The 25,796-nt window shown below is 42.2% G+C and overlaps 1 protein-coding gene across 2 annotated transcripts; it reads right to left on the bottom strand.

The window, feature by feature from the left end:
* Positions 1 to 2,844: 2,844 nt before the first annotated feature.
* Positions 2,845 to 12,048, bottom strand: LOC106572113 (cytochrome c oxidase subunit 4 isoform 2, mitochondrial). 2 transcript variants are annotated; one of them, XM_014145965.3, is made up of 5 exons: positions 11,857 to 12,048; positions 4,215 to 4,317; positions 3,442 to 3,606; positions 3,232 to 3,363; positions 2,845 to 3,114 (listed from the first exon to the last, which is right to left on the bottom strand). In XM_014145965.3, exons 2-5 carry the CDS (start codon positions 4,315 to 4,317, stop codon positions 2,981 to 2,983), a joined length of 534 nt encoding a protein of 177 aa, XP_014001440.1. In that variant the 5' UTR covers positions 11,857 to 12,048; the 3' UTR covers positions 2,845 to 2,980. The 2 variants fall into 2 exon arrangements, with proteins under 2 accessions (XP_014001440.1, XP_014001441.1); XM_014145966.3 differs by having other exon boundaries at positions 11,798 to 11,954.
* Positions 12,049 to 25,796: the final 13,748 nt, after the last annotated feature.

The raw sequence follows: 25,796 nt of genomic DNA, 5'->3' as shown, positions 1-25,796 counted from the left end.
CCTTCAAACACCCACAAACAGGGAAAACAGATCCCAATCAAAGGTGTTATCACGTGCTCCCCTAAGGCAGTTATTTATCTTGTGGTAAAAATGATGTGGGTAAAACAAAGCGCAAATTAAAAGTACGAATCTTGGAGCATCGAAGCACCATTAGGTGCAAAAACTCAACTTACCTAGTTGCGTCCCACTTTTTGGAAGAAAACCATTCGATTTTGTCCCTACGCTATATTGGCATCGAACATGTCACCCTCCCTAGGAGAGGGGGTGACCTCAATAATTTATTGTTAAAACGAGAGGCTGCCTGGATCTTTAATTTAAAGACCCTTGCTCCCTTCGGTCTCAATGTAGACTTTGATCTGAAGCCATTCTTGTGATTATTGGGATTTTGCTATTGTAAATGTTTGTAGGCCTATGTAGCTAAATTGTATCTATGATCGTATGCTAACCATTTATGTTTTTTGTATGCTATTTTAATATATAACAATTAACCAATGATATCAGGCCACACCCGGCCATGATTACAGACACCTGTGTGTGTCTTTTGACACTATATAAATGAGTCACCCCACAGTGTTTGTCATTATACCCTGATGAAGACAGCTTGTCTGTCGAAATGTTGGACATTAGGTTATTACATTTTTGCATATGAGCTCCAAGAGTGTGCGGCTCTCCTTTAAATTTTTAAGGGTTCTTGCCAGCACCTCACCTAAATAAGTGTGTGTTTCTTTCACCTCTGAATCAATGAAGATAGCCAGTAGTGGACTTGTGATATTTGTTTGCGTTTCTTCTGACCAGAGGGAGCAGGTGTTCCGTGTCACGCAGCTTGGGTCAAGATCTGTTTCTTGCTTTGATCTTAGGAACAGGGCACCGTTGAAAGGAGGGATTTCTGGGATAGAGTTAAATGTGGAGTTGAAGCAATTGAAGTTGAAGATTCCTGGTGTTTGTGATGCCTGTTGTTTGGTGCGACACAGACCAGGTGGTAAGCGTGGTGAAATGAAGGAGTAGCTGTCAGTCCTTTTGAGTCAGTCTTTACCCGACAGTCATGTTAGGATATCAGTTGTCCTGTTAGAGCTTTTGTGTTGAATCCACTGTACTGTTTCAGGTGCAATGTTTATGGTCATGTCGCAGGAGTTTGTAGGAGGGAGATTCCAAGATGTGGGAAGTGTGCAAGAGGGCATGGGATAAACGATTGTGTAGTTTCGGTGGATAAAGTGTGTGTGTGTGTGTGTCAAATGTAGGGGTCCAGCACAGAGGGAAAGGCCAAAGAGTGATATATGCTTCAGTAAGGTTTGTTTCTTAGTGTTCATGGCAATGGTTATCAACTGTAATGCAGAAATGGAATGTAAATCCCAGAAAATAGATGTTGTGGAGGCAGCTGCATAGAAGAATTTGGGTATATGAAATTTGACTTCAAAAGAGTTACAGGGTGTGTTGAGTGGTGGTGTCCTGTCCTTCCAGGCCGTTGTTCAAGAAGAATGGTAGAAAGTTCCGGTCCTTTAAGTTTGTTTATTTCCGTTTTGGGTTTCCCCTCTTATTTTCCACATCCAATAGTGAATGCAGAACTTACAAATGAGCGAGAAATAACAAAAGGTTCAATTACTACATACCATTAACAGGTTAGTGTTTCCTCACGGCTATATCTCCATGTTACAGCGCTTGTTTACGGAAGACAGACGGAAGAGGTGACCACCTGTGCTAATTGGCTATCTAGCATGCCCTGAACACCTGTGTGTGTAAACGTAACTGGGCAGGAAGTGTAGTTGGTAAACTGGAGGCACACAACGTATGGATCTGTGTAAGTCTGTTAACGTTACAGTAAGTGTCTGTTTTTTTATTGAAGTAACATTTTTATATTTGGTGTAAAGTCTCTTCAAATGGTCTTAAATTTCATCTTTGCATTGCGTAATTGTTAGGTTTTTTTCCGTTATGTTTACATATTTAGCATTATTCATCTCATATGTATATACTGTATTCTATAATACTTTATTTTAGTCTATGCCGCTCCAACATTGCTCGTACAAATATTTATGTATTCTTAATTCCATTCCTTTAGATGTGTGTTGTGAAATTATTTGATATTACTGCACTGTTGGAGCTAGAAACACAATCATTTCGCTACACCCGCAATAACATCTGCTAATCCTCTTATGTGACCAATAAAATGTGATTTGATTTTAGAGAAAAAACAAGGAACTCCATGGTGTATAGTCTGTTTCTATTTCTTACGATTCCAATGTAATGTCTTAGATTACATACAGCGACCAATTTGGAACATGGAGAGAACGCTGACATTTTATTTTGATGGTTTGGGAGGGATAAGGGGAAAGGCCAGAAGACATTCATTGAGGAAAACTCAAAAAAATTCATGACTTGTTCCTAAAGGACAACATCCAAATAAATGTTAGCCTGTAAGTTAATCTAATGGTGTCCCTTGCCTGTAGTAAAGCTGCTCAGAGCGTCCGGCCATACATGATCTTTAACTTGTTTGCCATCCATCTTCACTCCTAGACTTTTTAATAGTTTTCTACAGAAAATGTTAATGTTCTTTGCAATTTTAGGACTGATTTTAGCGAATGAAAACACAAAGGTACAAGGATTGATTTAATATTTTTGTTGTCATTGAGTTGTGTTTACACATTCAATAGGGTGGACCATTTTGGAGTAGAATATCCTTTGTTAATGTTGAATGTGTCAGGACCACCAAGGCAATGGCACATCTCACAATACTCACTTAGGGCCAAACTAGACACTACCCCAGGAACACTAAAGCAGAAATTGGGTTGAGGACAAGCAGCCCATAATATTATACAGTTATTTTCTCAGAGGGAGAGAGAAGGAAACAACCAGTTTTTAGTTATTTATTACTTAAACAGTAAGAGAATGGATTCAGATGGATGGATTGCCGTTATGGTGGCTGAACAGAGGCTCAAGGTGTCAAGTCGAGCCATTCTTCCTTCCAGCAGGGGTCTAGTCCCTTCCTTTACTTCCATTGTTTGTTCTTGTAGTCCCACTGGGCAGAGAAGCCCTCAATTGGGTTTACCCGCATATCCAGCATCCTCTGGATCTGCTTAGCCTGCCACTCCTCACCAAAGGTATGAGGTTGGGGTGGGTACACTGTGGGACACGCAAAAGAGAAAAAGAACAGCAAGTTTAAGGATGGAACAATCACCCATCCATGTGATAATGAATTGAAGTCTATCAATTTTTGCAATCAACCATGAGAAATCTTACCATAGTGGCCCTGCCAAAAGACCACCAGACCAGTGATGCCAAAGAAGATGAACATCCCACCAATCACAGTCTTCCACTCATGGGACGGCCTCTTCATCTCAGGATAGGTATGGTTGAACTTCAGCCTGTACACTGGGATACAGAAGGAGAAATATTAAGAATGGCAGGATTAAAGGCTGTGAAATGAGAAGGAATGAGAGAGGGGCTTACAGGCGATTTTCTCCTCCTTGGACAGTGCAGTCCAGGGACCCTTCTCCTTCTGTTTCAGGCTCTTATCTGTAGAATCCAGGACGTCCTTCCATGGTCTGTCTGGCAGAGGGGTGTCCAGACGATCCCAGTACATTGGCTGTGACATGTCCACTGAGTCGGACACCTCTACAGTACATGAGATATAGGACACAAGATAAGTGAAGGGGAGGTTGAGGTAAAGGGAGCGGTGGTAAGGTGGGGTGTAGAGGTTTATAGACCTCAGAGCATTGTCTCACGTCAGATGGTGTCACTCCTACGTGACACTTGTCCCTCAACCAAATCAGATCAGTGCAAACGGCCATCATGCTATCTGACGTGAGATAATGGACCTCAGAGAAGAAGACTACACTGGGTGGAAAGCAGGGACGGATTACGAAACAGGCACGCAAGGCACGTGCCACGGGGCCCCCATATTCCTTTTTGGGGGGGGGTTGGGGCCCCACTGGAGGTCGGGGGGCCTCCAGATAGCATATGATAGCAAAATGTGTAGAATTGCAGGAAATTAGCTTTAAAATGGTAACAAATGTTGAGAGGAGCTATTAAACACCAACAAAAAAAATATCTGCCCCATGACAAAAAGTGTAGAATTGCAGGAAATGTTCTTTAAAATTGTAACATTTTCTCTTAGCCTCATGACAAAATGTGTAGAATAGCATTATAAAACAGTATATTTTTTGCTCTGCGCCATGGGAAAATGTGTAAATGCAATAAATTAGCTGATCAAAGAATAGTACCGTGGTGGCCATGGCTTGACATCCTCGCGCCACTGCTCGTCAGTGCCACCACCGCTTGCTTGGAAAGCAAGCACCCCACACGTCCTGTTGTCAGGTGAAGCATCTGAAAGACAGGTGAGGAACAGAGACAGAACAAGATTTATTCCCCGTCAAAATATGTCTCCTCTTAACAGACCAGTACGTCTGGAGACTCCCTCTCATGGTGACTAGGTATTTTAACAATAACCCAAAACTTCCCCTCTGCACAATGCCGTAAAAAAAATGGTTACTGATGAAATAGGAACTTCAAAGGCTATTTGCAAAAGCAGATCAAGATTTGGCATGAGTCCTCAGATCCTCAAAAAGTTATACAGCTGCACCAATGAGAGCATGCTGACTGGTTGCATCACCGCCTGATATGGCAACTGCTCTGCATCCGACCGCAAGGAGCTACAGAGGGTAGTGCGTACATCACTGGGGCCAAGCTTCCCCCATCCAGGACCTCTATACCAGGCGGTGTCAGCAGAAGTCCCTAAAAATGTTCAAAGGCTCCAGCCACCCTAGTCATAGACTTTTCTCTCTGCTATGGCACGACAAGCGGTACCAGAGCGCCAAGTCTAGGTCCAAAAGCTTCTACCCCCAAGCCATAAGCCTGCTGAACAGTTAATCAAATGGCTACCCGGACTATTTGCATTAACTCCCCCACCCCTTTTTTACGCTGCAGCTTCTCGCTGTTTATTATCAATGCATAGTCACTTTACCCCTACCTACATGTGCATATTACCTCAATTATCTCAACTGACCTGTACCCCTGTGTAACAGTGTAGGTTCCGTCCCTCTCTTTGCCCCAACCCGGGCTCGAACCAGGGACCCTTGCACACATCAACAACTGACACCCCACGAAGCATCGTTACCCATCGCGCCACAAAAACCGTTGCAAGGGGAAACCCTACTTCAAGTCTCAGAGCGAGTGACGTCACTGATTGAAACGCTATTAGCGCGCACCACCGCTAACTAACTAGCCATTTCACATCGGTTACACCTGCACATTACATTTACATTTTAGTCATTTAGCAGACGCTCTTATCCAGAGCGACTTATAGTAGTGAATGCATACATTAAAAAATAAAGTTTCATTTTTATTTATTTTTTTGTATTTATTTTTTGTACTGAGAATCGAACCCACAACCCTGGCGTTGCACACATCATGCTGGTGTTGCAAACACCATGCTCTACCAACTAAGCCACAGGGAAGACTGACTTGGTACTGGTACCCCCTGTTATTGTTATTTTATTGTAACCTTTTATTTAATATTTAGTAAATATTTTCTAAACTCTTTATTTTTCTTAACTGCAATGTTGGTTAAGGGCTTATAAGTAAGCATTTCACCGTAAGGTGTTGTATTCGGCGCATGTGACAAATAAAACGTTATTTAAAATCCATAGGCTAAGTAACTAGGCTAAGACATTACAGCCAAAAAGCACAAGCTCACCTTCTTCTTCTATGGTATTATGGCATCTGCAAACAAGCGTTAAAGATTTATGCCGCCACCTACTGTAAGGGTGGCAAACTATAGAAAAAATAACACTGTGACACAAAAAGGGAAGGGAAGAGGAAAAGGGAAGAAAAATTGCCCTACCAACTAACCCTACACCCATTAAAACCTCACCACTATTCCACTACTCAGTCCTACTGATACTACACCATGCCAACAGCCTGGGAGGACGGGACACTATCGTTCAACACACCTTGTAACTCTTCTGCAGTAAAATCTTGTACACCCAAGTCATTCTCGGCAACTGCCACCACAACATCTACTTTCTGTGATTTATGTTCCATTTCTGCGGTACAGCTGAAAACTAAGGCTATTAAAGCTAATAAACCAACCTTACTGAAGCACATTATTCCTATCATTCTCTATTGGCCTTGGCTTACTCACAGGGATCCTCTCAGGATTCCTCGCCCTGTACCCATCTTCCTCTACTACTCTCTTCACTGCCTCAGCATACGACACATTCTGTACTACTCAGATCCTGGCAACCTCAACCTGTCTTTCTCTCACCAGACACCTCTGATCTCCAGCAACATGGGTACCCCTACAGTTAACACACACAACTTTTTCCACCAATACTACACATTCCTTTGTCTCATACCCTCCTGCACACTTCTCACATCTAGGAATCTCCCTCCTACACACTGCTGCAACATGACCATAAGCTCGGCACTTAAAACACTGTAATTGGTTTGGGACAAAAGCTCTTATCAAAACTCAGCAGAACAGACAGTGTCTTCTCTGTTTCACCACGCTCTCCACCGGGTCTGCGTCGCACCAAATGGGGGTCCCAGACACCGGGAATCTTCAATTTCAGTTCACCCTCCTCAGCACTTTATGCCACCCCTGTTATCACTACTTTCAACAGCGACCTGCTCCGGAGAGCAAAGCCATTCACAGTTCTTGTCCCTAGTCGCGTGATGCGGACCGCCTGTTCTCTCTGGACGGCAGAAACAGTCCCCAATCTCTTCTCCACCCAACCTGACACCACATATGGATCAGCCAGAAGGCAGGGGTCCACTTTCTCCAAACATGTCACTCCTACTGGACCAGAATCATCTGCTTCATGACCTCCATTGCAAGGCTCGGACATAGAAGGCTTCTCCACACCTTCCTTCCCACACAATTCATCCTCACTCTCACCCAATTCACCTCCAGAGCTACTGGAATACTGCTCACCCCACTGGCACTTGACGCCACTCACCCTCGCCCCATTGTCTCCCTCGGAACTCAACTCCTGATTTATCAGGGGATGCTGCAGCCTACTTCCCGTGGCTATGGGCTAGCCCCATCTAAACTTAATGTAAACAAATGACAGAAGTTACATGCACAACTGGCTTGTTGCCTTTAAAATAGATTTAATGAACTTATTTAATTTAAAATCACAAAAATAATAGTGTTTTATTGTCTAGTGGGCTGTATGAATATTTCAAAGCCTCATTACCCTTGATTTGATAATGGACTCTTTGAAAGAGACCATGAAGTTGCTTGGCACCAATATGTTATTTATGGTAGGTAGGATTAAAGGTCTTGTTATGGTGCCGTAAGGGGCCTCGGATGAACTTAAAATCCAGGCTTTGTCTGGACACCTACAGTTAATTACACTTTAGACCCCATTTCGAGGCTTACAGTAAACTAGATCAGAGGGGTATACTACGAAACAAGTTTGAGGAGTTACCGAGATAACTTTGGTCAACTCTGAGTTCAACTCGGGAAAACTGACACCACGAAAGTGGCTCACCTTTTAGCCAGGTACATTTCTATGGAAACAAAGTCTTCAGAACTAATTTGCTCCAGGGCAGGCTAACTCAGGGCAAACTCTATTTATCCTGAATGAAGTGCCTGAGCCGCAAGTTGAGGACCAATGAAATCATATTCCCTCACTCTCGCGAAGATTGCATCATCATCCCCTTCATTTGAGTATTTGTTTTATTATATACAGTTGAAGTCGGAAGTTTACATACCTTAGCCAAATATATTTAAACTCAGTTTTTCACAATTCCTGACATTTAATCCTAGTAAAAATGTCCTGTCTTAGGTCAGTTAGGATCACCACTTCATTTTAAGAATGTGAAATGCCAAAATAATAGTAGAGAGAATGATTTATTTCAGCTTGTATTTCTTTCATCACATTCCCAGTGGGTCAGATGTTTACATACACTCAATTAGTATTTGGTAGCATTGCCTTTAAATTGTTTAACTTGGGTCAAATGTTTCGGGTAGCCTTCCACAAGCTTCCCACAATAAGTTGGGTGAATTTTGGCCCATTCCTCCTGGCAGAGCTGCTGTAACTGAGTCAGGTTTGTAGGCCTCCTTGCTCGCACACACTTTTTTTTCAAATTTTCTATAGGATTGAGGTCAGGGCTTTGTGATGGCAACTCCAATACCTTGACTTTGTTGTCCTTAAGCCATTGTGCCACAACTTTGGAAGAATGATTGGGGTCATTGTCCATTTGGAAGACCCATTTGCGACCAAGCTTTAACTTCCTGACTGATATCTTGAGATGTTGCTTTAATACACCCACATAATTTTCCTTCCTCACAAAGCACCCCCACAACATGATGCTGCCACCCCCGTGCTTCACGGTTGGGATGGTGTTCTTCGACTTGCAAGCCTCCCCCTTTTTCCTCCAAACATAAAGATGGTCATCATGGCCAAACAGTTCCATTTTTGTTTCATCAGACCAGAAGACATTTCTCCAAAAAGTACGATCTTTGTCCCCATGTGCAGTTGCAAACCGTAGTCTGGCTTTTTTATGGCTGTTTTGGAGCAGTGGATTCTTCCTTGCTGAGTGGCTTTTCAGGTTACGTCGATGTAGGACTCGTTTTACTGCGGATATAGATACTTTCGCATCTTCACAAGGTCCTTTGCTGTTGTTCTGGGATTGATTTGCACTTTTCGCACCAAAGTACATTCATCTCTAGGAGACAGAACGCGTCTCCTTCCTGAGCGGTATGACGGCTGCGTGGTCCCATGGTGTTTATACTTGCGTACTATTGTTTGTACAGATGAATGTGGTACCTTCAGGCGTTTGGAAAATGCTCCAAAGGATGAACCAGACTTGTGGAGGTCTACAATTGTTTTCTGAGGTCTTGGCTGATTTATTTTTATTTTCCCATGATGTCAAGCAAAGAGGCACTGAGTTGAAGGTAGGCCTTGAAATACATCCACAGGTACACCTCCAATTGACTCAAATTATGTCAATTTGCCTATCAGAAGCATCTAAAGCCATTACATAATTTTCAATGAATTTTTAAAGTTGTTCAAAAACACAGTCATCTTAGTGTATGTAAACTTCTGACCCACTGGAATTGAGATACAGTGAATTATAAATTAAATAATCTGTCTGTAAACAATTGTTGGAAAAATTACTTGTGTCATGCTCAAAGTAGATGTCCTAACTGACTTGCCAAAACTATAATTTGTTAACAAGAAATTTGTGGAGTGGTTGAAAAACGAGATTTAATGATTCCAACCTAAGTGTATGTAAACTTCCAACTTCAACTGTATATATACCTATCACATTGCACATTTAGTAATGACAGAATGCATTTGAAACTTCATGCACAGTAAAACCTTTGTAATAAAATTATTTTATCATAAGAGTTAGATTTTTTTTGATTGTGCATTAACCTCTACGGGATCGGTGTCCCTAAACCGGGATAATGCGATATGCGATAATTTGACTAGAATTACGTTGTAAACAACAGCCAACTTTCCGGGACATAGACATGTCTTATACGGGCAGAAAGCTAAAATTATTGTTAATCTAACAGTGTCCAATTTACAGTAGCTATTACAGCAAAAAAATACCATGCCATTGTTTGATGATAGTGCACACCAACAAAACACTTTTATCAAGGCAACTGGTTTGATACATTCATAATGTATCAATAATGTACTTATATTCAGTAATCTTGCTCTGATTTGTCATCATGAGGGTCCCAGAGATAAAATGTAGCATAGTTTTGTTTGATAAAATCAATTTTTAGGAACTGGATTCTACAGTTTGACCCCACTGCTGTATCTGGCTCCACACCCACCCCACCCAGCCATCTAGATGTGTGAAGGTTAGTGTATTTTCTGTAGGGAAGCTAATGATCCATCACATATGACATTCCTGGGAGTGTGTAAACTTATTTTTTTTTAATCACCATAGCATTTTTGTATATTCTCTATAGTTATGTACTTGAAAATGTATAAATTGACCAATTTGGCACATTTGGGCAAACTCCTGGCAGACTTGACACAAAATATTGTGTAGTGATGTAATTCTTTACTGGATCAGTCTGCACACTTTGCACACACACTGCTGCCATCTTGTGGACACCATCTAAATTACAACTTGAATCCTATCTCAATGTATGGCCTTTCTCTTGTATTTCAAAGACTATGGAACAAATTATTTTTTGAAAACTAATGTTTTCTGGTTTGTATTGTCTTTTACCAGATCTAATGTGTTATATTCTCCTACATTAATTTCACATTTACACAAACTTCAAAGTGTTTCCTTTCAAATGGTATCAAGAATATGCATATCCTTGTTTCAGGTCCTGAGCTGCTGGCAGTTAGATTTGGGTATGTCATTTTAGGCGGAAATTGAAAAAGGGTCTGATCCTTAAGAGCACACCAAAGTACAAAGAAGGCATTGATGTTTCAGCATTGTCTCAATGAAGAGTTTGGCATTCGACTAGCCATGTGTGACATGTACATGCAGTTACAAGCCTGTTAGAGTTAAGCCTTTCGCAGGCTTCCCAGTCAAAACCGTTTTTCTTGAGGCAAATCGAAGTTCGGTAGCCGAAGTCTAGGCCCCTTCGTTGGTGATTGGTCAGCAGTACTACTCCTATTAGGAGTGGGAACTATGGATGGGATTCTTCAATTAAGTGTTTCTTGTCATTTAACAAGACAACTAGTTTTCATGCAAATTTTTTCACTTGAGAAATACTGCAACAAACAATAAGTTAGATGTAAAATTGCGTGACTAAGACCTCTTAGGTAAAAAATGTTAAAATGAATTTCAGATTTAGATTAATTCTGGCTATGTTGTTGCTACGGCGTCTCAAGAGTGTTTTTCAAGCAAAGTTCTTTGAGTATGCTTGACTTTCACCTAGCTGAGTTCTGCCAGGAGCAAACCAAACTTAGTATGTGGGCATCTTTTGCGGAAAGCGCACGAGCAATATCCACCGTCGTAATACGGATGAAGCCTGAGATGGAATGTGAAGCTAACTGAAGCTGGCTAGCTTTAGAACTCCCTGAGTAGATCTAGCTTTCATCGTAGTATACCCCTAAGCTAATTTGTTTGTATTGCAAGAGTCTAAAATGGTCTCTCTCTCTCAGATTCAGATAAGCTCTATTAGCATGAATGGCAAGGTGACTGTTGCTCACTCTCTCTCTTTCACACACACACACACACACACACACACACACACACACACACACACACACACACCCCCCTGAAGCCAATAAAAATGGTGGAAACTGGCAGTTGGTCAACATCAGCAACCATGTCACCACGTCCTTAATGACCTCCACACACAGTGTGGTGGACTGTCAAACAGACACATCCATTACATTACCCACTTTATGAGACCTTTATGCAAAAGTGTTTGACATAACTTTTGAGTGTTGTTCTCTAAAAAATGCACAAAGAAACTATCTTGTGCAGACATATTATCAAGGAGTACAGTGTGAATTGATGTCCAAATATGGAGTTGTGTCTGTCTTCTGCGGTGGAGATGTTTACAAATTTAACTTGTGGAGTCTTGAGTTGACGCATATGGCCAATGCCCTGATGCATCATCTCAAAAGGCATTGAGGGAGATTACAATTATTTGGATCCAAATACAATACTGCATGCTATTAACACAATCCCTTTCACTTTCCCTCCCACAACAGCCTGAGTTGGTATGTTACCAATGATCATGCCTTTCGTGCATTTCAAAGCATTTTTGTATTCTAGAAGTCTGTCTGCAGAATCTGTGTTAGAGTTCATGCATGCCCACTCCTGACCCGAGTAAAGGGTCTAAATGACCACCCCACCCCGCTCCTACCTGACCCAAATAACCAGTCCTCTTTGACCCCAGAAGTTCAGAAGCATTCAGCTACTCACAGTTGTCCTGAGAGTGGACTTTCAGGTAAAAAAAAGATGGACAAATAAGAGCAACCCCTCTTCACTTTGCTCTGGCACACTGTCGCTGTGTCTCACCCTTGGATCTTATCGCCAACAAACAATCACACTGACCAGGAAAGGGGGGTGAGAGAAGGGGAGGGCTAGAGGCAGGGAGGAGGCGGGTGAGAGTTTAGACCGAGAGAGACTAAACGAGTGCAAGTAAACAATCTGAGAAAGCATGTGATGTTACTGGCAGACTGGACCAGGGCTAGGGTTGCACTGTAAAATATATTTCACAGCCCCTATATTTGAGGCTCCTGTCTTCTCTCTATCACTCTCTTTAATAATCTTCTCCTTTCCACCTTCACAGATCTTACAGAAAACTCCACAGTAACAGAAAGAGGGAGCCATTGGAATGCAGGCAGGTCAACTTTGGGTCAGTTTATACAAGAAGGAGGGATCTTAAAGAAGAGTTGCTTTCACAGTGAAGAGTAAAACATCCCTAGAGAGAGTGAGATACAGAGAGGCCATGTGAAAGGCTGAAATAGTGTGACCAAGAGAGAGTGAGAAAATGTGAGCCGTCACAGTTTGTGATAAGGGAAAGATGAGGGACGACATGGATCAAGTTCAGGCCTGATTTAGGTTTAGCTATGCAGGACCTGGGCCAGTAATACCCCTGGCAGTTGTTTGACTGCTAGTATGTGATTCACAAGAGGGCAACCAATGGTGGAGGCCGCTGAGGGGAGAGAAGGGGAGTGGCAAGAGGGGTGAGTTATGGACAGGCTGGCTGCACAGTACTGTATGCTGTTGCTGTTCAGCCAGCAACCATACACAGCAGCTGTTCAAGTATTTTTTGGTGAAGGTCAATGTTACAGCAACCATACCCTCTTTGGCAGTACAATTTACTTTGCTCTTTTAGCAGAACAATGTAAGCTAATGACAAAAATACTAGTCAAAATATAGTCATATTCTTGAAATAATAATACAATCTATATTAGAAACTGGGTGGTTTGAGCCCTGAATGCTGATGTGCTGACAGCCATGGTATATCAGACCATATACCATGGGTATGACAAACATTTATTTTTACTGTTCTTTTTACGTTGGTAACCAGTTTATAATAGCAATAAGGCACCTCGGGGGTTTGTGGTATATGGCCAAGCGCTGTATTAGGCACTCCACGTTGCGTCGAGCTTAAGAACAGCCCTTAGCCGTGGTATTTTGGCCATATACCACAACCCCTTGGGCCTTATTGCTTAATTAACTCAGAGCCGGCCAATGAGATTCCGACAGTCTGTAAAACTGTAACTGTCCTCTGATTCACTGATAAACAGTGTTTTTGCTGGTACATTACATAACCCTCAGAGTTCACCTTACCTCTGGAGCACAAGCAACCAGTGTCAGCTTAATTGGGGAGGACGGGCTCATAGTAATGGCTGGAGCAGAATAAATGGAATGATATCGAACACATCAAACACGCGGTTTGATGCCATTCCATTCACTCCATTCCAGTCCTTATTATGAACCGTCCTCCCCTCAGCAGCCTCCTGTGCTCTGGAGTAACCCTCTCACTGTTTGTCTCAAATGTTGATGGTTTGTATTATGTAACTACACTCAATCTGCTTGCTGATCTTTCATTAGCGCTGGTTGTGTTTTTACTGCGATGGTAGACGGAAATGGAGATGTCGTCGATGTGATGTGTACATGCTTTCATGTGCTTCAATTTATAGTACATGATTATTCACCAACAGGAGTGTGCTGCAGACCAATGGTTGTTAGAAATACAAAATGGATAAATAGTGAAAAAGTTCAGCCTTAAATCTTCATGTTAGTTATTTTACTTCTCAATGTTACCGCAATTTAATTGTGGTTACTACATTTAGCCACAAGATGGCAGCATGAATGTATCCTTAGAATCAACCGTATTGCCAGGGATTATTGGTGTAGCATGGTCATGTATGCCTAATACAGATACATTTCATCTGTTGGCATTGTATTAACTTGTCAATCAGGAGGCTGTCAGAGACCAAAAACATGTACTCACAGAGCTCTAGTCCCGGATACAAAGATAAGGCTACTGGGATTTGTTTTTCCATGGATTTGGTGGATAAACTGAGGCTGTACCATGAGTTATTAGGAATTAGTCAGAACGTTGTTTTTCTCAATCGGAAGTGGATGATCAGTTGTATACACAAGAGCCTTATTGGATATAACAAGGTGTGTGACAGGCCTGATCCTGTCTACTATACAGTGCCTTCAAAAGGTATTCACACCCCTTGACATTTTCCACATTTTGTTGTGTTACAGCCTGAATTTAAAATGGATTAAATTGAGATTTTTTTGTTGTCACTGGTGTATGCAATATCCCATTATGTCAAAGTGGAATTATGTGTTTCCAAAATGTTTCCAAATTCAAAGCTGAAATGTCTTGAGTCAATAAGTATTTGACGCCTTTGTTATTGCAAGTAAAAATGTGCTTCACAAGTCACATAATTTGTTGCACGGACTCACTCTGTGTGCACTAATAGTGTTTAACATGATTTTTAAAAGACTACTTACAGTTGATGTCAGAAGTTTACATACACTTAGGTTGGAGACATTAAAACTTGTTTTTCAACCACTCCACAAATTTCTTGTTAACAAATTATAGTTTTGGCAAGTCGGTTAGGACATCTACTTTGTGCATGACACAAGTACTTTTTCCAAAAATGTTTACAGACAGATGATTTCACTTATAATTCACTATATCACAATTCCAGTGGGTCAGAAGTTAACATACACTAAGTTGACTGTGCCTTTAAACAGCTTGGGAAATTCCAGAAAATTATGTCATGGCTTTAGAGGCCTCTGATAGGCTAATTGACATAATTTGAGTCAAATGTAGGTGTACCTGTGGATGTATTTCAAGGCCTACCTTCAAACTCAGTGGCTCTTTGCTTGACATCATGGGAAAATCAAAAGAAATCAGCCAAGACCTCCACAAGTCTGGTTCATCCTTGGGAGCATTTTCCAAATGCCTGAAGGTACCAGGTTCATCTGTACAAACAATAGTACGCAAGTATAAACACCATGGGACCACGCAGCAGTCATACCGCTCAGGAAGGAGACGCGTTCTGTCTCTTAGAGATGAACGTACTTTGGTGCGAAAAGTGCAAATCAATCCCAGAACAACAGCAAAGGACCTTGTGAAGATGCTGGAGGAAACAGGTACAAAAGTATCTATATCCACAGTAAAACGAGTCCTATATCGACATAACCTGAAAGGCTGCTCAGCAAGGAAGAAGACACTGCTCCAAAACTGCTCTAAAAAAGCCAGACTACGGTTTGCAACTGCACATGGGGACAAAGATCATACTTTTTGGAGAAATGTCCTCTGGTCTGATTAATCAAAAATGTAACTGTTTGGCCATAATGACCATGTTTATGTTTGGAGGAAAAAGGGGGAGGCTTGCAGGCTGAAGAACACCATCCCAACCGGGAAGCACGGGGGTGGCAGCATCATGTTGTGGTGGTGCTTTGCTGCAGGAGGGACTGGTGCATTTCACAAAATAGATGACATCATGAGGCAGGAAAATTATGTGGGTGTATTGAAGCAACATCTCAAGACATCAGTCAGGAAGTTAAAGCTTGGTCGCAAATGGGTCTTCCAAATGGACAATGACCCTAAGCAAACTTCCAAAGTTGTGGCAAAATGGCTTAAGGACAACAAAGTCAAGGCCATCACAAAGCCCTGACGTCAATCCTATAGAAAATGTGTGGTCAGAACTGAAAAAGTGTGTGCGAGCAAGGAGGCCTACAAACCTGACTCAGTTACACCAGCTCTGTCAGGAGGAATGGGCCAAAATTCACCCAACTTATTGTGGGAAGCTTGTGGAAGGCTACCCGAAACGTTTGACCCAAGTTAAACAATTTAAAGGCAATGCTACCAAATACTAATTGAGTGTATGTAAACTTCTGACCCACTGGGGATGTGATGAAAGAAATAAAAGCTGATATAAATCATTCTCTCTACTATTATTCTGACATTTCACATTCTTAAAATGAAGTGGTGATCTTAACTGACCTAAGACAGGGATTTTTGTCTAGGGTTAAATGTCAGGAATTGTGAAAAACTGAGTTTAAATGTATTTGGCTAAGGTGTATGCAAACTTCCGGCTTCAACTGTATCTCTGTACCCCACACATACAATTATCTGTAAGATCCCTCAGTCAGGCAGGGAATTTCAAACACAGATTCAACCAGAAAGACCAGAGAGATTTTCCAATGCCTCGCGAGAAGGGCACCTATTGGTAGATGGGGGGGAAAACATAGACATCTTTGTGCATGGTGAAGTTTTTAATTACACTTTGGATGGTGTATCAATACACCCAGTTTATACAAAGATACAGGCGTCCTTCCTAACAGTTGCCAGAGAGAAAGGAAACCGCTCAGCGATTTCACCATGAGGCCAATGGTGACTTTAAAACAGTTACAGAGTTTAATGGCTGTGATAGGAGAAAACTGAGGATGGATCAACAACATTGTAGGTACTCCACAATACTAACCTAAGTAAAAAGAAGGAAGCTTGTACAGAATAAAAATATTCCAAAAACATGCATCCTGTTTGCAACAAGGCACTAAATTAAAACTGCAAATACAATCCAATACATTACTGAGTACCACTCTCTATATTTTCAAACGTAGTTGTTATTAAAAAATAAACGGAATGGAGCTAAGCACAGGCAAAATCCTAGAGGTAAACCTGGTTCAGTCTGCTTTCCACCAGACACTAGGAGATTAATTCACCTTTCAGCAGGACAATAACCTAAAACACAAGGCCAAATCTACACTGGAGTTGCTTACCAAGACAGTGAATGTTCCTGAGTTACAGTTTTGACTTAAATCTACTTGGAAATCTATGACAAGACCTGAAAATGGTTGTCTAGCAATGATCAACAACCAATTTGAAAGAGCTTGAAGAATTTTGAAAAGAATAATGGGCAAATATTGTACAAACCAGGTGTGCAAAGCTCTTAGAGATTTACCCAGAAAGACTCACAGCTGTAGTTGCTGCCAAGGTTCTTCTTACAAAGTATTGACTCAGGGGTGTGAATACTTATGTAAATGAGATATTTCTGTATTTTATTTTCAATACATTTGCAAAAATGTTGAAAACATGTTTTCACTTTGTCATTATGGGGTATTGTGTGTAGATGGGTAAGAGAAAAACAAATCAATTTCATCCATTTTGAGTTCAGGCTGTAACACAACAAAATGTGGAGTAAATCAAGGGGTGTGAATACTTTCTGAAGGCTCTGTAGATGGTTTACTGGTATCTCTGTCTCAGTCTCACATGGAGGGTTAACCTTTGAGCTAAAAATCCACTTGAGTTTTCTTTTTAGAGTAGATATTTTAGGCATACACTCGCACACAACTCATCATAGTCACATGCTCACACATGTTCATAAATAATCTATTGTACTATGGTACAGCTACAGGATGTGAATGTGGTGATAGTAGAGGTGAGGGTTTTCTTTATGTTTTTGTTACGTTGGCTGTTGGGCATGACATTAACAACAGCTGCGAGGACAAAACAGAGGGCTGACATAAACGTCACAGGCCAAGGACCCCCACTAACACACACACATGCACGGATGCGGCACGTGTCCCCCTGATTCATTCATAGAAACTAAGCATAAACCGTGACGGTGCACACATCCACCCCACCCCCCATTCGATTCCCCTATTGTCCACCCCCACCCCCCTATTGTGACCTCCTGCCTCTCACTGCCTCCCCCATTAGAATTTTAGATTTGAGCGTTTCTCTCTCTAGAGGAAACACGGAGGCCATTCTGCATTTTTTTCTCTTTGTTCACGTTTCTCTTGTCTCTTTTTATAACAATAAAAAGGCAGAAATGAAGATTGAAGGAGGAATTAGCCCCTGACTGTCAGTTTGAAGTCAATCTGGCACACAAGCAAACGACAGACGCCACCCTTGCTAACCACCCTAAAGGCAGATCCCTAAACCGCACTCACTACAACATCCATCTGATGTGAAGAGATAATAAATATTCAACCCACTGGTTTCTGACACTTATCTCTGCGGAGTGACTGCTGCTATAAGGGCAACGCTCTAAAGTTCTCCATTATCTATGAAACATCCTTATTGATTAAAAATACTGCTTTTATTTTATTTACCCTGCTTACAGAATTTGGTTTCTGTGGCAACTTCCAGTTTTATAGAATGAATACCGATATTAAAAATGTGGATTATCTGTGTACATCAGGAAGTTGTCAACACCAACCTGGCCATGTGTTAATGACTTCCTCTATTTCCAGTACTTAATGAAATAAGTCACAATTTATCATCACACATTCTGTGATGTACACTGAATCGAGCATGCACCAAACTACCACAGGTTATTTGTTATCTGCATGCAGGAGAAGGTGATGGAAAACACTGTAAGCAGCATCTCAAAGACAGAGAATATATCATGGGTCTAGTGCTATAGATTTTCTTCCACACATCTGTGTGGTCCGCCGCAGTCATCCATGGGATTTCATCAGACTATACAGTACATTATCTCTGGGAGCAGACCAGGCTCTGGCTCTAGCTGAGGCTGTCATGGTGGCCCCTACATGCCCAGGCTAGCTGAGTCGTCTCGTCTCTCCCATAGAGCTTGTTCCCATGTTGGCTCCCTGGCCCTGGCAGCACAGGACAGTCCCCTCCTTTGAAGCCCGGTGGCCTGATGGGTAAGTGGGTCAGATTCCCATCATAAGCATTCCGAGGCTGGTTCATTTTTGTTCTCCCTCTGCTGCCATATTCTGCCCTGCTGCTTTGTGCTCTTTTTCGGATTGTCCCTTCCCTTCCCTTCCCTTCCCTGGAACCCCTTTCTAAGGGGATATCGATGCGTGCAGGGGGATGTGGACCTGGATAATGATGAATGTGCCATGGAGCCACTGTTGTGAGTCTAGTGAAGACCTCGATTAGTGCCTCATCACTGTTTGTTGCGTTGGTTTCTCTTCATTAAAATAAACTAGAGGAAGGGGGAGCACTGGTGCACCACAATAACATTGTCAGTTGTCATTCTTATCCAGGGCAAGTCACCTAGGTTGCAGTTTTACATATGATCTACCTAATGACGCAAATTGGGTTAAGCATCTTGCCTGAGGGCAAAGAATAGCGTCCTTCATTCTACTTGTTGTGGCTCTAAAATATTTGGCAACAAGTGCTGTGCCATACCGGATTAGGCTACTGTTTTTCATCGATTTTTATTAATTCATTAAATTAACTCATGAAATTATCTCATTACATTGTATTACATCATACATAATAAAATAAACTTCAAAACAATATAACTTCTGCACCAAATCAAATTAGTTTGTAAGTAAAACGTGGCAGTTGGACTTTTTTCTTCAGTCTTTTGTATTCCAGACGAGTTGGTCTTTGCAGACTTGTGTCCATTGCCAAGGCAGCGTAAGGTCCATTCTGTGCATGGCCTTAGAGTTAGGGGCCTTCCTTTGGGTGTCAGAGAGTGTCCTGTGCCTCTGAATAATCAGCTGGGACACAATGCAGGGGGAAAGCACCAGAGGGTCTGGAGAATCTTTATCCCAATTAATCTACAGGTCAAACCACCCATTCTGTCACTCTTTGTTTTTAAATGGGTTCAAAGAAGGAAACATGGTGGAAATGAATCAGCTTTCATTTAATTGATGGTAATGGGTTTCCCTAAAGTGAGACAGGAATGGTAAATGGTCACTGGGTTATGTCCAGAATTGGAGCAGCTCTTTGAGTGTCTTCCTGCACACCTGTAGACACTGATGAGTTAGGTCAGGATGTCACCGCAATAGCGATGGAGGTCACTGGTATGTTGCTGTATGTACAGAATAAGTGAGGGTAGCAAAAATAAAAATAGATGTTCAATATACACTCCGCTTGCTCTTCTGTTGTGCTAGCGAACATGGCATATTTATTTCAACTTTGTTGGGAAGCAAACAAGGCCACTGCTCCAGGGCATGTGTGTTTGCGTATCTGTATGTGTGTGTGTGCTTGTGCCATGCATGTGTTCATTTGTTGGCACACTTTCTGTGTCAGAGCGGCTTGATTTTGAACCTACTGAACTGGTCCTGGGTGTCAAAATACAACAATCTATTAATACACAAAAAATATACACTCATAGACTCACACACACTTGCTTATCGCATTCCACCGTGCACATAAAGTCAGCCACTCTATATGTATTGATGGTGTAGTACGGTGTGCCCTCACATTGACTTAAATACGCTCAAACAAATAGTTAAAAAGCACTCCACTCATAGTCACATGTTGGCACCTCCCACTCACCGCACAACATAAAGGAGAAGAGGTGTGTCTGGAAAATAGCCAAGAATTCTCTGTGGAATGCCATTAGATCACTTTGAGACAGGTGACCTGGAGAGATCAGGAGCTTGGCAAAGGCTGCAGACAGCCCAAGGTGGTTCGGGCTAGAATGGGAAGACCCTGGTACTGTATGTGTCGCATGTTATTGCTTCATTTTGTATCTCAATTATGAAATTGTTCACAACCCCATGCCCCCTCTACTGTGCAATGGGGCCTGTCTGCTGCATAGGGTGGCCTGTCTGCTGCATAGGGTGGCCTGTCTGCTGCATAGGGTGGCCTGTCTGCTGCATAGGGTGGCCTGTCTGCTGCATAGGGTGGCCTGTCTGCTGCATAGGGTGGCCTGTCTGCTGCATAGGGTGGCCTGTCTGCTGCATAGGGTGGCCTGTCTGCTGCATAGGGTGGCCTGTCTGCTGCATAGGGTGGCCTGTCTGCTGCATAGGGTGGCCTGTCTGCTGCATAGGGTGGCCTGTCTGCTGCATAGGGTGGCCTAGTTCTTTCTTTCTTGTAATTTATTCTAGTCAATCATTCTAAGCTTTGCGTGCCTTGACTGTCAACTGTGGATTTAAGCAATAGTATTGACATGAGTGATGAGAATAATCTTTATAAACGCAATACATTTCGGTTGCTAAGGTTTTTTTATTCAGGTCAGCAAATAGAGCTGATGATATTCTGTATACTCCTTTGGGATTCTGCTGTAAATTCCAAAGATTAGTGAAGTATAGGTGCAGCAGATATTATGAAATTGGTTGAACTAATGGCTTAAAAGGTCATAAACAAGTATCCAATCCAAACTTGTCCGAACCGCTGTCACTGCTCAGTGCTGATTCAGTGGCGTTCATAGTGGAGTGTCAGCCATAATTACACAGCTTCAGGACAAATATATTATCTCTGATCTATTATTCATTCCTTTATGATCCATAATTCATAATTTGGTTAAGGGTCCTTATGCATCGAGTCTCGACTGTGTTCCTTACAGCAGCATGACGGCTTCAGCCACACATCTGTCCCATATTAAAGTAGGGAGAGCGAGAGTGAAAGAGAGTATTGGGGGATGTAGGGCAAGTGTTCTGGTGAGGATGGAGGGGGTGATCATGACGTTTTTCTTCCCGGGCCCCCTTTGTGATCATGGCCCAGTCCCCTGGGTTCTGAACCCTGTCTCTGCTGATCGACCCAGTAATGAGTGTCTGTGGGTGTGTGTGTCTGGTCGGAGTGTGTTAGTGTGTGTGTGGGGGTTCAGTGACTTCACAGAGAGAGAACACAAAGAACCCCGGTGAATGCAGGTCTGACCTCCGAACCTGAGGCGTCTAGTCACACCCATTCGATCCCTCCCTCTATCCCCTCATCCTTCTCTCCTGGGGCACTGCTTTTGCCCATATGGAGGTGTGGAGATGCAGCTGGTTGTCTGGTGAGAGAAGGAAAGTGGAGGTGGATGGTTAGCAGGAAGGCACTGAGGGGCGTGTGGCTAAAAGAGAGGGATGGACAACAACAAAAAATACTTTGTTTTAACCTTTGGCACAGTTTTATGCTATTGTCAGATGTTGAGTCACCCTGGCTTGCTCTTTAGCTAAGTAGTTTTAAATGTATTACCACTCTTTGTAGGCTTCTCATCATCTACAAAGCCACTGTTTTAATGACATTTATGCAAATATAAATATGATAAGAAACACTGACTCAAATTCTACAGAAATTCATAGAAATTGTGTATTTGATGGGTTTCTGGGTTTTTGTGCTTTGCAACACTAAATACATATTTTTAGAACTTCGACATATTACTGGAATAGATTGTAGCAATGTAGATATTTATCCATAACTATCTTCATACCTCTCTGCACCGGCTGTAAATCTCCATCTGTCGCAACTGTGATCACCTGACCCTAAACTGACAAGACCTTTAGCCCCAGCCTCCTACTCTGCCAACAAACGAGCAGGCCTGATGGTCTGTTACCCTATTAGAGACACACACACACACACACACACACACACACACACACACACACACACACACACACACACACACACACACACACACACACACACACACACACACACACAAATAAGTAGCCCTCAACGTGCAAAGTCTCAAACACACACAGAGACACTCAAGTACCTTGACTGTGGATATAATGTCAACACAACAGCAGTCAGCAGCCTTGACTTTGTCTCTGTAGGCCCTATGTCTCTGAGCCCCTCCTCCTCCCCCTTCCTCCCCAGGTCCCTGTGATGATAGGGGGAGTGGGTGGGTGAATCTGTTTAATTCAGAGTGTGCCTTGGCAGCTTAGCATCTGCTGACCCCCTCCACTGGGGCTGTGTGGTGAAGACCCCTAGGGACCAGGGCAGGCCCAAGGCCAGGAGGCAGAGAGATAGGGGGATACTGAGGTATTGGGGTGGAGGGAGAAGGGGGAGGGGCAGAGCATGGGGATATTAAAGGGAGAGAAAGTATTGCGTCTTTCTACCTGTATAATTGAACAAAGGATTCTTCTTCTGTGTGAAATAAATAACAGAAAATGGGTTACAACACATAGCAGAACATACCAAAATCCCCTCAACATTGTTCCCACATGTTGGTAAGCTTGTTTTGTTTTTTATATGCCTCTGAGTTTTAGTGGAGCTGGAATGAGTGGCTGTAAACTGTGTGATGTCAGTGTTTCTATTCTCTCCCATTCCAGAGTGGGAAGGTAATGGAGCTGCGCTGTGCTCTGCTGTTATAAAACCCTAAAGAACTTTGTGGTCAGGTTCTCTGGGATGCTCTGCTGCTGGGGCATTTTCTTCTCTGCTCAGGTTTGCGAAACCCAAACGAAGTTCATTACGTTTCTTCAGCTCTAGTGTGGACTGTCTCTGTTTTGCCTGAAAGTCTGTCTGTTTTGTATCAAGTGTCTGCCAATCTTCCATCGGTTTGTGGGCAACACTTAATTTTAAGGGATCCGTATTACAGTGTAATTACATAAGTAATTACACTGTAACAGTGATTGTAATAATTAATAGTTACACTGTAATAGCATGTAACTGGTGGTAATTGCAGTCTGTAATTACAGGGGTGTAACAACGAATGTTTGTTACCATGCTAGTTACAAATGTCAACGTTTCGGATAGCATCACAACGCACCATATTTCTGCCTGTACAAATCAGGTGATAAGTGTTAGCCAATTGTAAACTGACCACTCATTGACACAACTCTGCAATAAAGGGCTCTGGAGTCTGATGCCCAGACCCAATGCCAAAAACATGGGTTCACAAACGGTTCACATACAAAAATACTTTAAATTGTTAAATCATTTAACAGTGCATTTGACAATGGATAAATTATATTAACCATCAAAAAACCGAATTGTAAGCCTATTTATCTTGGTTGAATAGTGGTTTATAAATGCACTTAAAATGGTCATTTGACAAGCTCTTATTCCATCATACAACCTTGCAAGGGTTTCACTGTTGGGGAACATTCTCACCTTTGGATGGGATTTTTTATGTATCCCAGGAATTAACGCATGTCGAGATCTGCCCATCTGCGCAACACGCTTGAAATAAAGAAGACCTCGAACGTGCCCGCATGTGTTGACACTGAGGTCATGTAACAGTGTGCAAAGAACAGGGTTGAGAAGGTCAGTGTGCAAAATCCAGACACGAAAGAAACAAAGTGTTGTAGGTCAAAAAGTATAGAAAGTACGTTTTCCATGCAATTTGTTTTGCTTGTTTGGATACATTAATTCTGCTGGATGATTTAGCATAGGTAGTTAGCTAGTGTTTGCTAGCTAGATAGCCTAGTGTTGGCTAGATAGCTAACTGTAGTTAGCCAGATAGAAAATGTTAGCTGGCATCTTTGTTGGGCCTACCAATTAGGCTAGCTAGCTAGTTACCATCTACAGAATAGACTTCCCATGCAATCGGTTGAGTTGTTTTTGATTAGGTAGCACACTAGCTAGCAGGCTAGATTTCGAACCTTGACTAGCTAGCTAACTAGCTAGCGTTAGCTGGGCTCGATGGTCTTATCTTCCCTGAACCTTGTTCTCAGGATATCCGTTACCCAATGGTATTACGTGAGACACACCCAGCATGTTAACGTTAGCTAGCTAGCTAATTAGCTAGCCACTTGTGTCAACACACAATGAGTAACATTAGTTCCTTTCATTGTAGCTAAACATTAGCTAACGTATTCGTGTTAGCAAGCACTATGCTAGCACTATGCTAGCTGGATAACACAACAACTTGCTAGGTAGCTAGCTGGGCCTAGCTAGATATATGCCTAAACTATAGAAATTATGATGATAACTAGGGGTCATGTAGTGTCTTTGCTAAATTGTCATACATTATTTTTCACTACCACAGATTCTCACAAGATATGAAAACGATTGCAAGAAAGAAACCGATGGTCAGTCAGAGACAGAGTTGGTGATTTCCATTGTTAGTTGTAATGTTAAAAAGGGAAGAAAAAACAATCCAATTTTTTAAATCCTTATTATTTTGTAAGAAATGTAAGGTATTTTTACATGTTGCAATAGTTGTTGCAAAAGTTGACTAAAGTAGAAGCTCATCTTTTCTTTGTAGGTATTTTCACTTGGTAATGAATAATAAGGTCTCAACCAGATGACGCCAGAGGGGATGGCTGCCGTTTTACGGGCTCCTAACCAACTGTGCTATTTGGTTTGTTTTTTTGCATTGTTTGTAACTTATTGTGTACATAATGTTGCTGCTATTGTCTCTTATGACCGAAAAGAGCTTCTGGACATCAGAACAGCGATTACTCACCTCGAACTCGCCGAATCTTTTTTCTTTAATGAGTCCAACGCCAAGGACATACTGCTTCCCCGAGATTAGGCCCAAATCCCCGTCATTTGCTTGAAGAAAATACGGAAATACAGGGGGCGGATGTCAGGGTGCTTATGAGAATTCTTTGGCGAGTGGGTAAACCACCTTAAGCATCCGTTCTATTGGCCAACGTGCAATCCCTGGAAAACAAACAGGATGATCTACGATCGAGACTATCCTACCAATGGGACATTCAAAACTGTAATATCTTGTTTCACCAAATCGTGGCTGAACGACAACACGGATAATATAGAGCTTGCTGGGTTTTCCATGCATCGGCAGGACAGGACATCATCTGGTAAGATGAGGGGTGGGGGTGTGTGTCTATTTGTCAATAACAGCTGGTGCGCGATGTCTAATATTCAAGAAGTCTCGAGGTATTGCTCACCTGAGGTAGTGGGTTCTACAGCTTATCATGAGGTACTATCTACCAAGAGAGTTTTCATCTATATTATTCGTAGCCATCTATTTACCACCATAAACCGATGCTGGCACTAAGACCGCACTCAACGAGCTGTACAAGGCCATAAGCAAACAAGACAATGCTCATCCAGAAGCGCCACTCCTAGTGGCCAGGGACTTTAATGCAGGCAAACTTAAATCTGTTTTTACCTCATTTCTACCAGCATGTCACATGTGCAACCAGAGGGAAAAAAACTATAGACCACCTTTACTCCACACACAGAGATGCATACAAAGCTCTCCCTCGCCCTCCATTTGGCAAATCTGACCATAATTCTATCTTCCTGATTCCGGCTTAAAAGCAAAATCTAAAGC

This window comes from Salmo salar, chromosome 15 (genome assembly GCF_965601325.2).
Source record: "Salmo salar chromosome 15, fSalSal1, whole genome shotgun sequence".
NCBI classification, from domain to species: Eukaryota; Metazoa; Chordata; class Actinopteri; order Salmoniformes; family Salmonidae; genus Salmo; species Salmo salar.
Note: the sequence above shows the minus strand (reverse complement) of the source record. Positions and strands in the feature narration are given on the sequence as shown.

Bases quoted from the DNA above. Each gene is read 5' to 3' on its own strand.
- LOC106572113 (XM_014145965.3), bottom strand. From the start codon at position 4,317: ATGCTTCACCTGACAACAGGACGTGTGGGGTGCTTGCTTTCCAAGCAA. The intron at 3,607-4,214 runs GTACTATTCTTT...CATGTACTGTAG, and splicing joins GTCAAGCCATGGCCACCACG to AGGTGTCCGACTCAGTGGAC. The intron at 3,364-3,441 runs GTAAGCCCCTCT...TCTGTATCCCAG, and splicing joins CAAGGAGGAGAAAATCGCCT to TGTACAGGCTGAAGTTCAAC.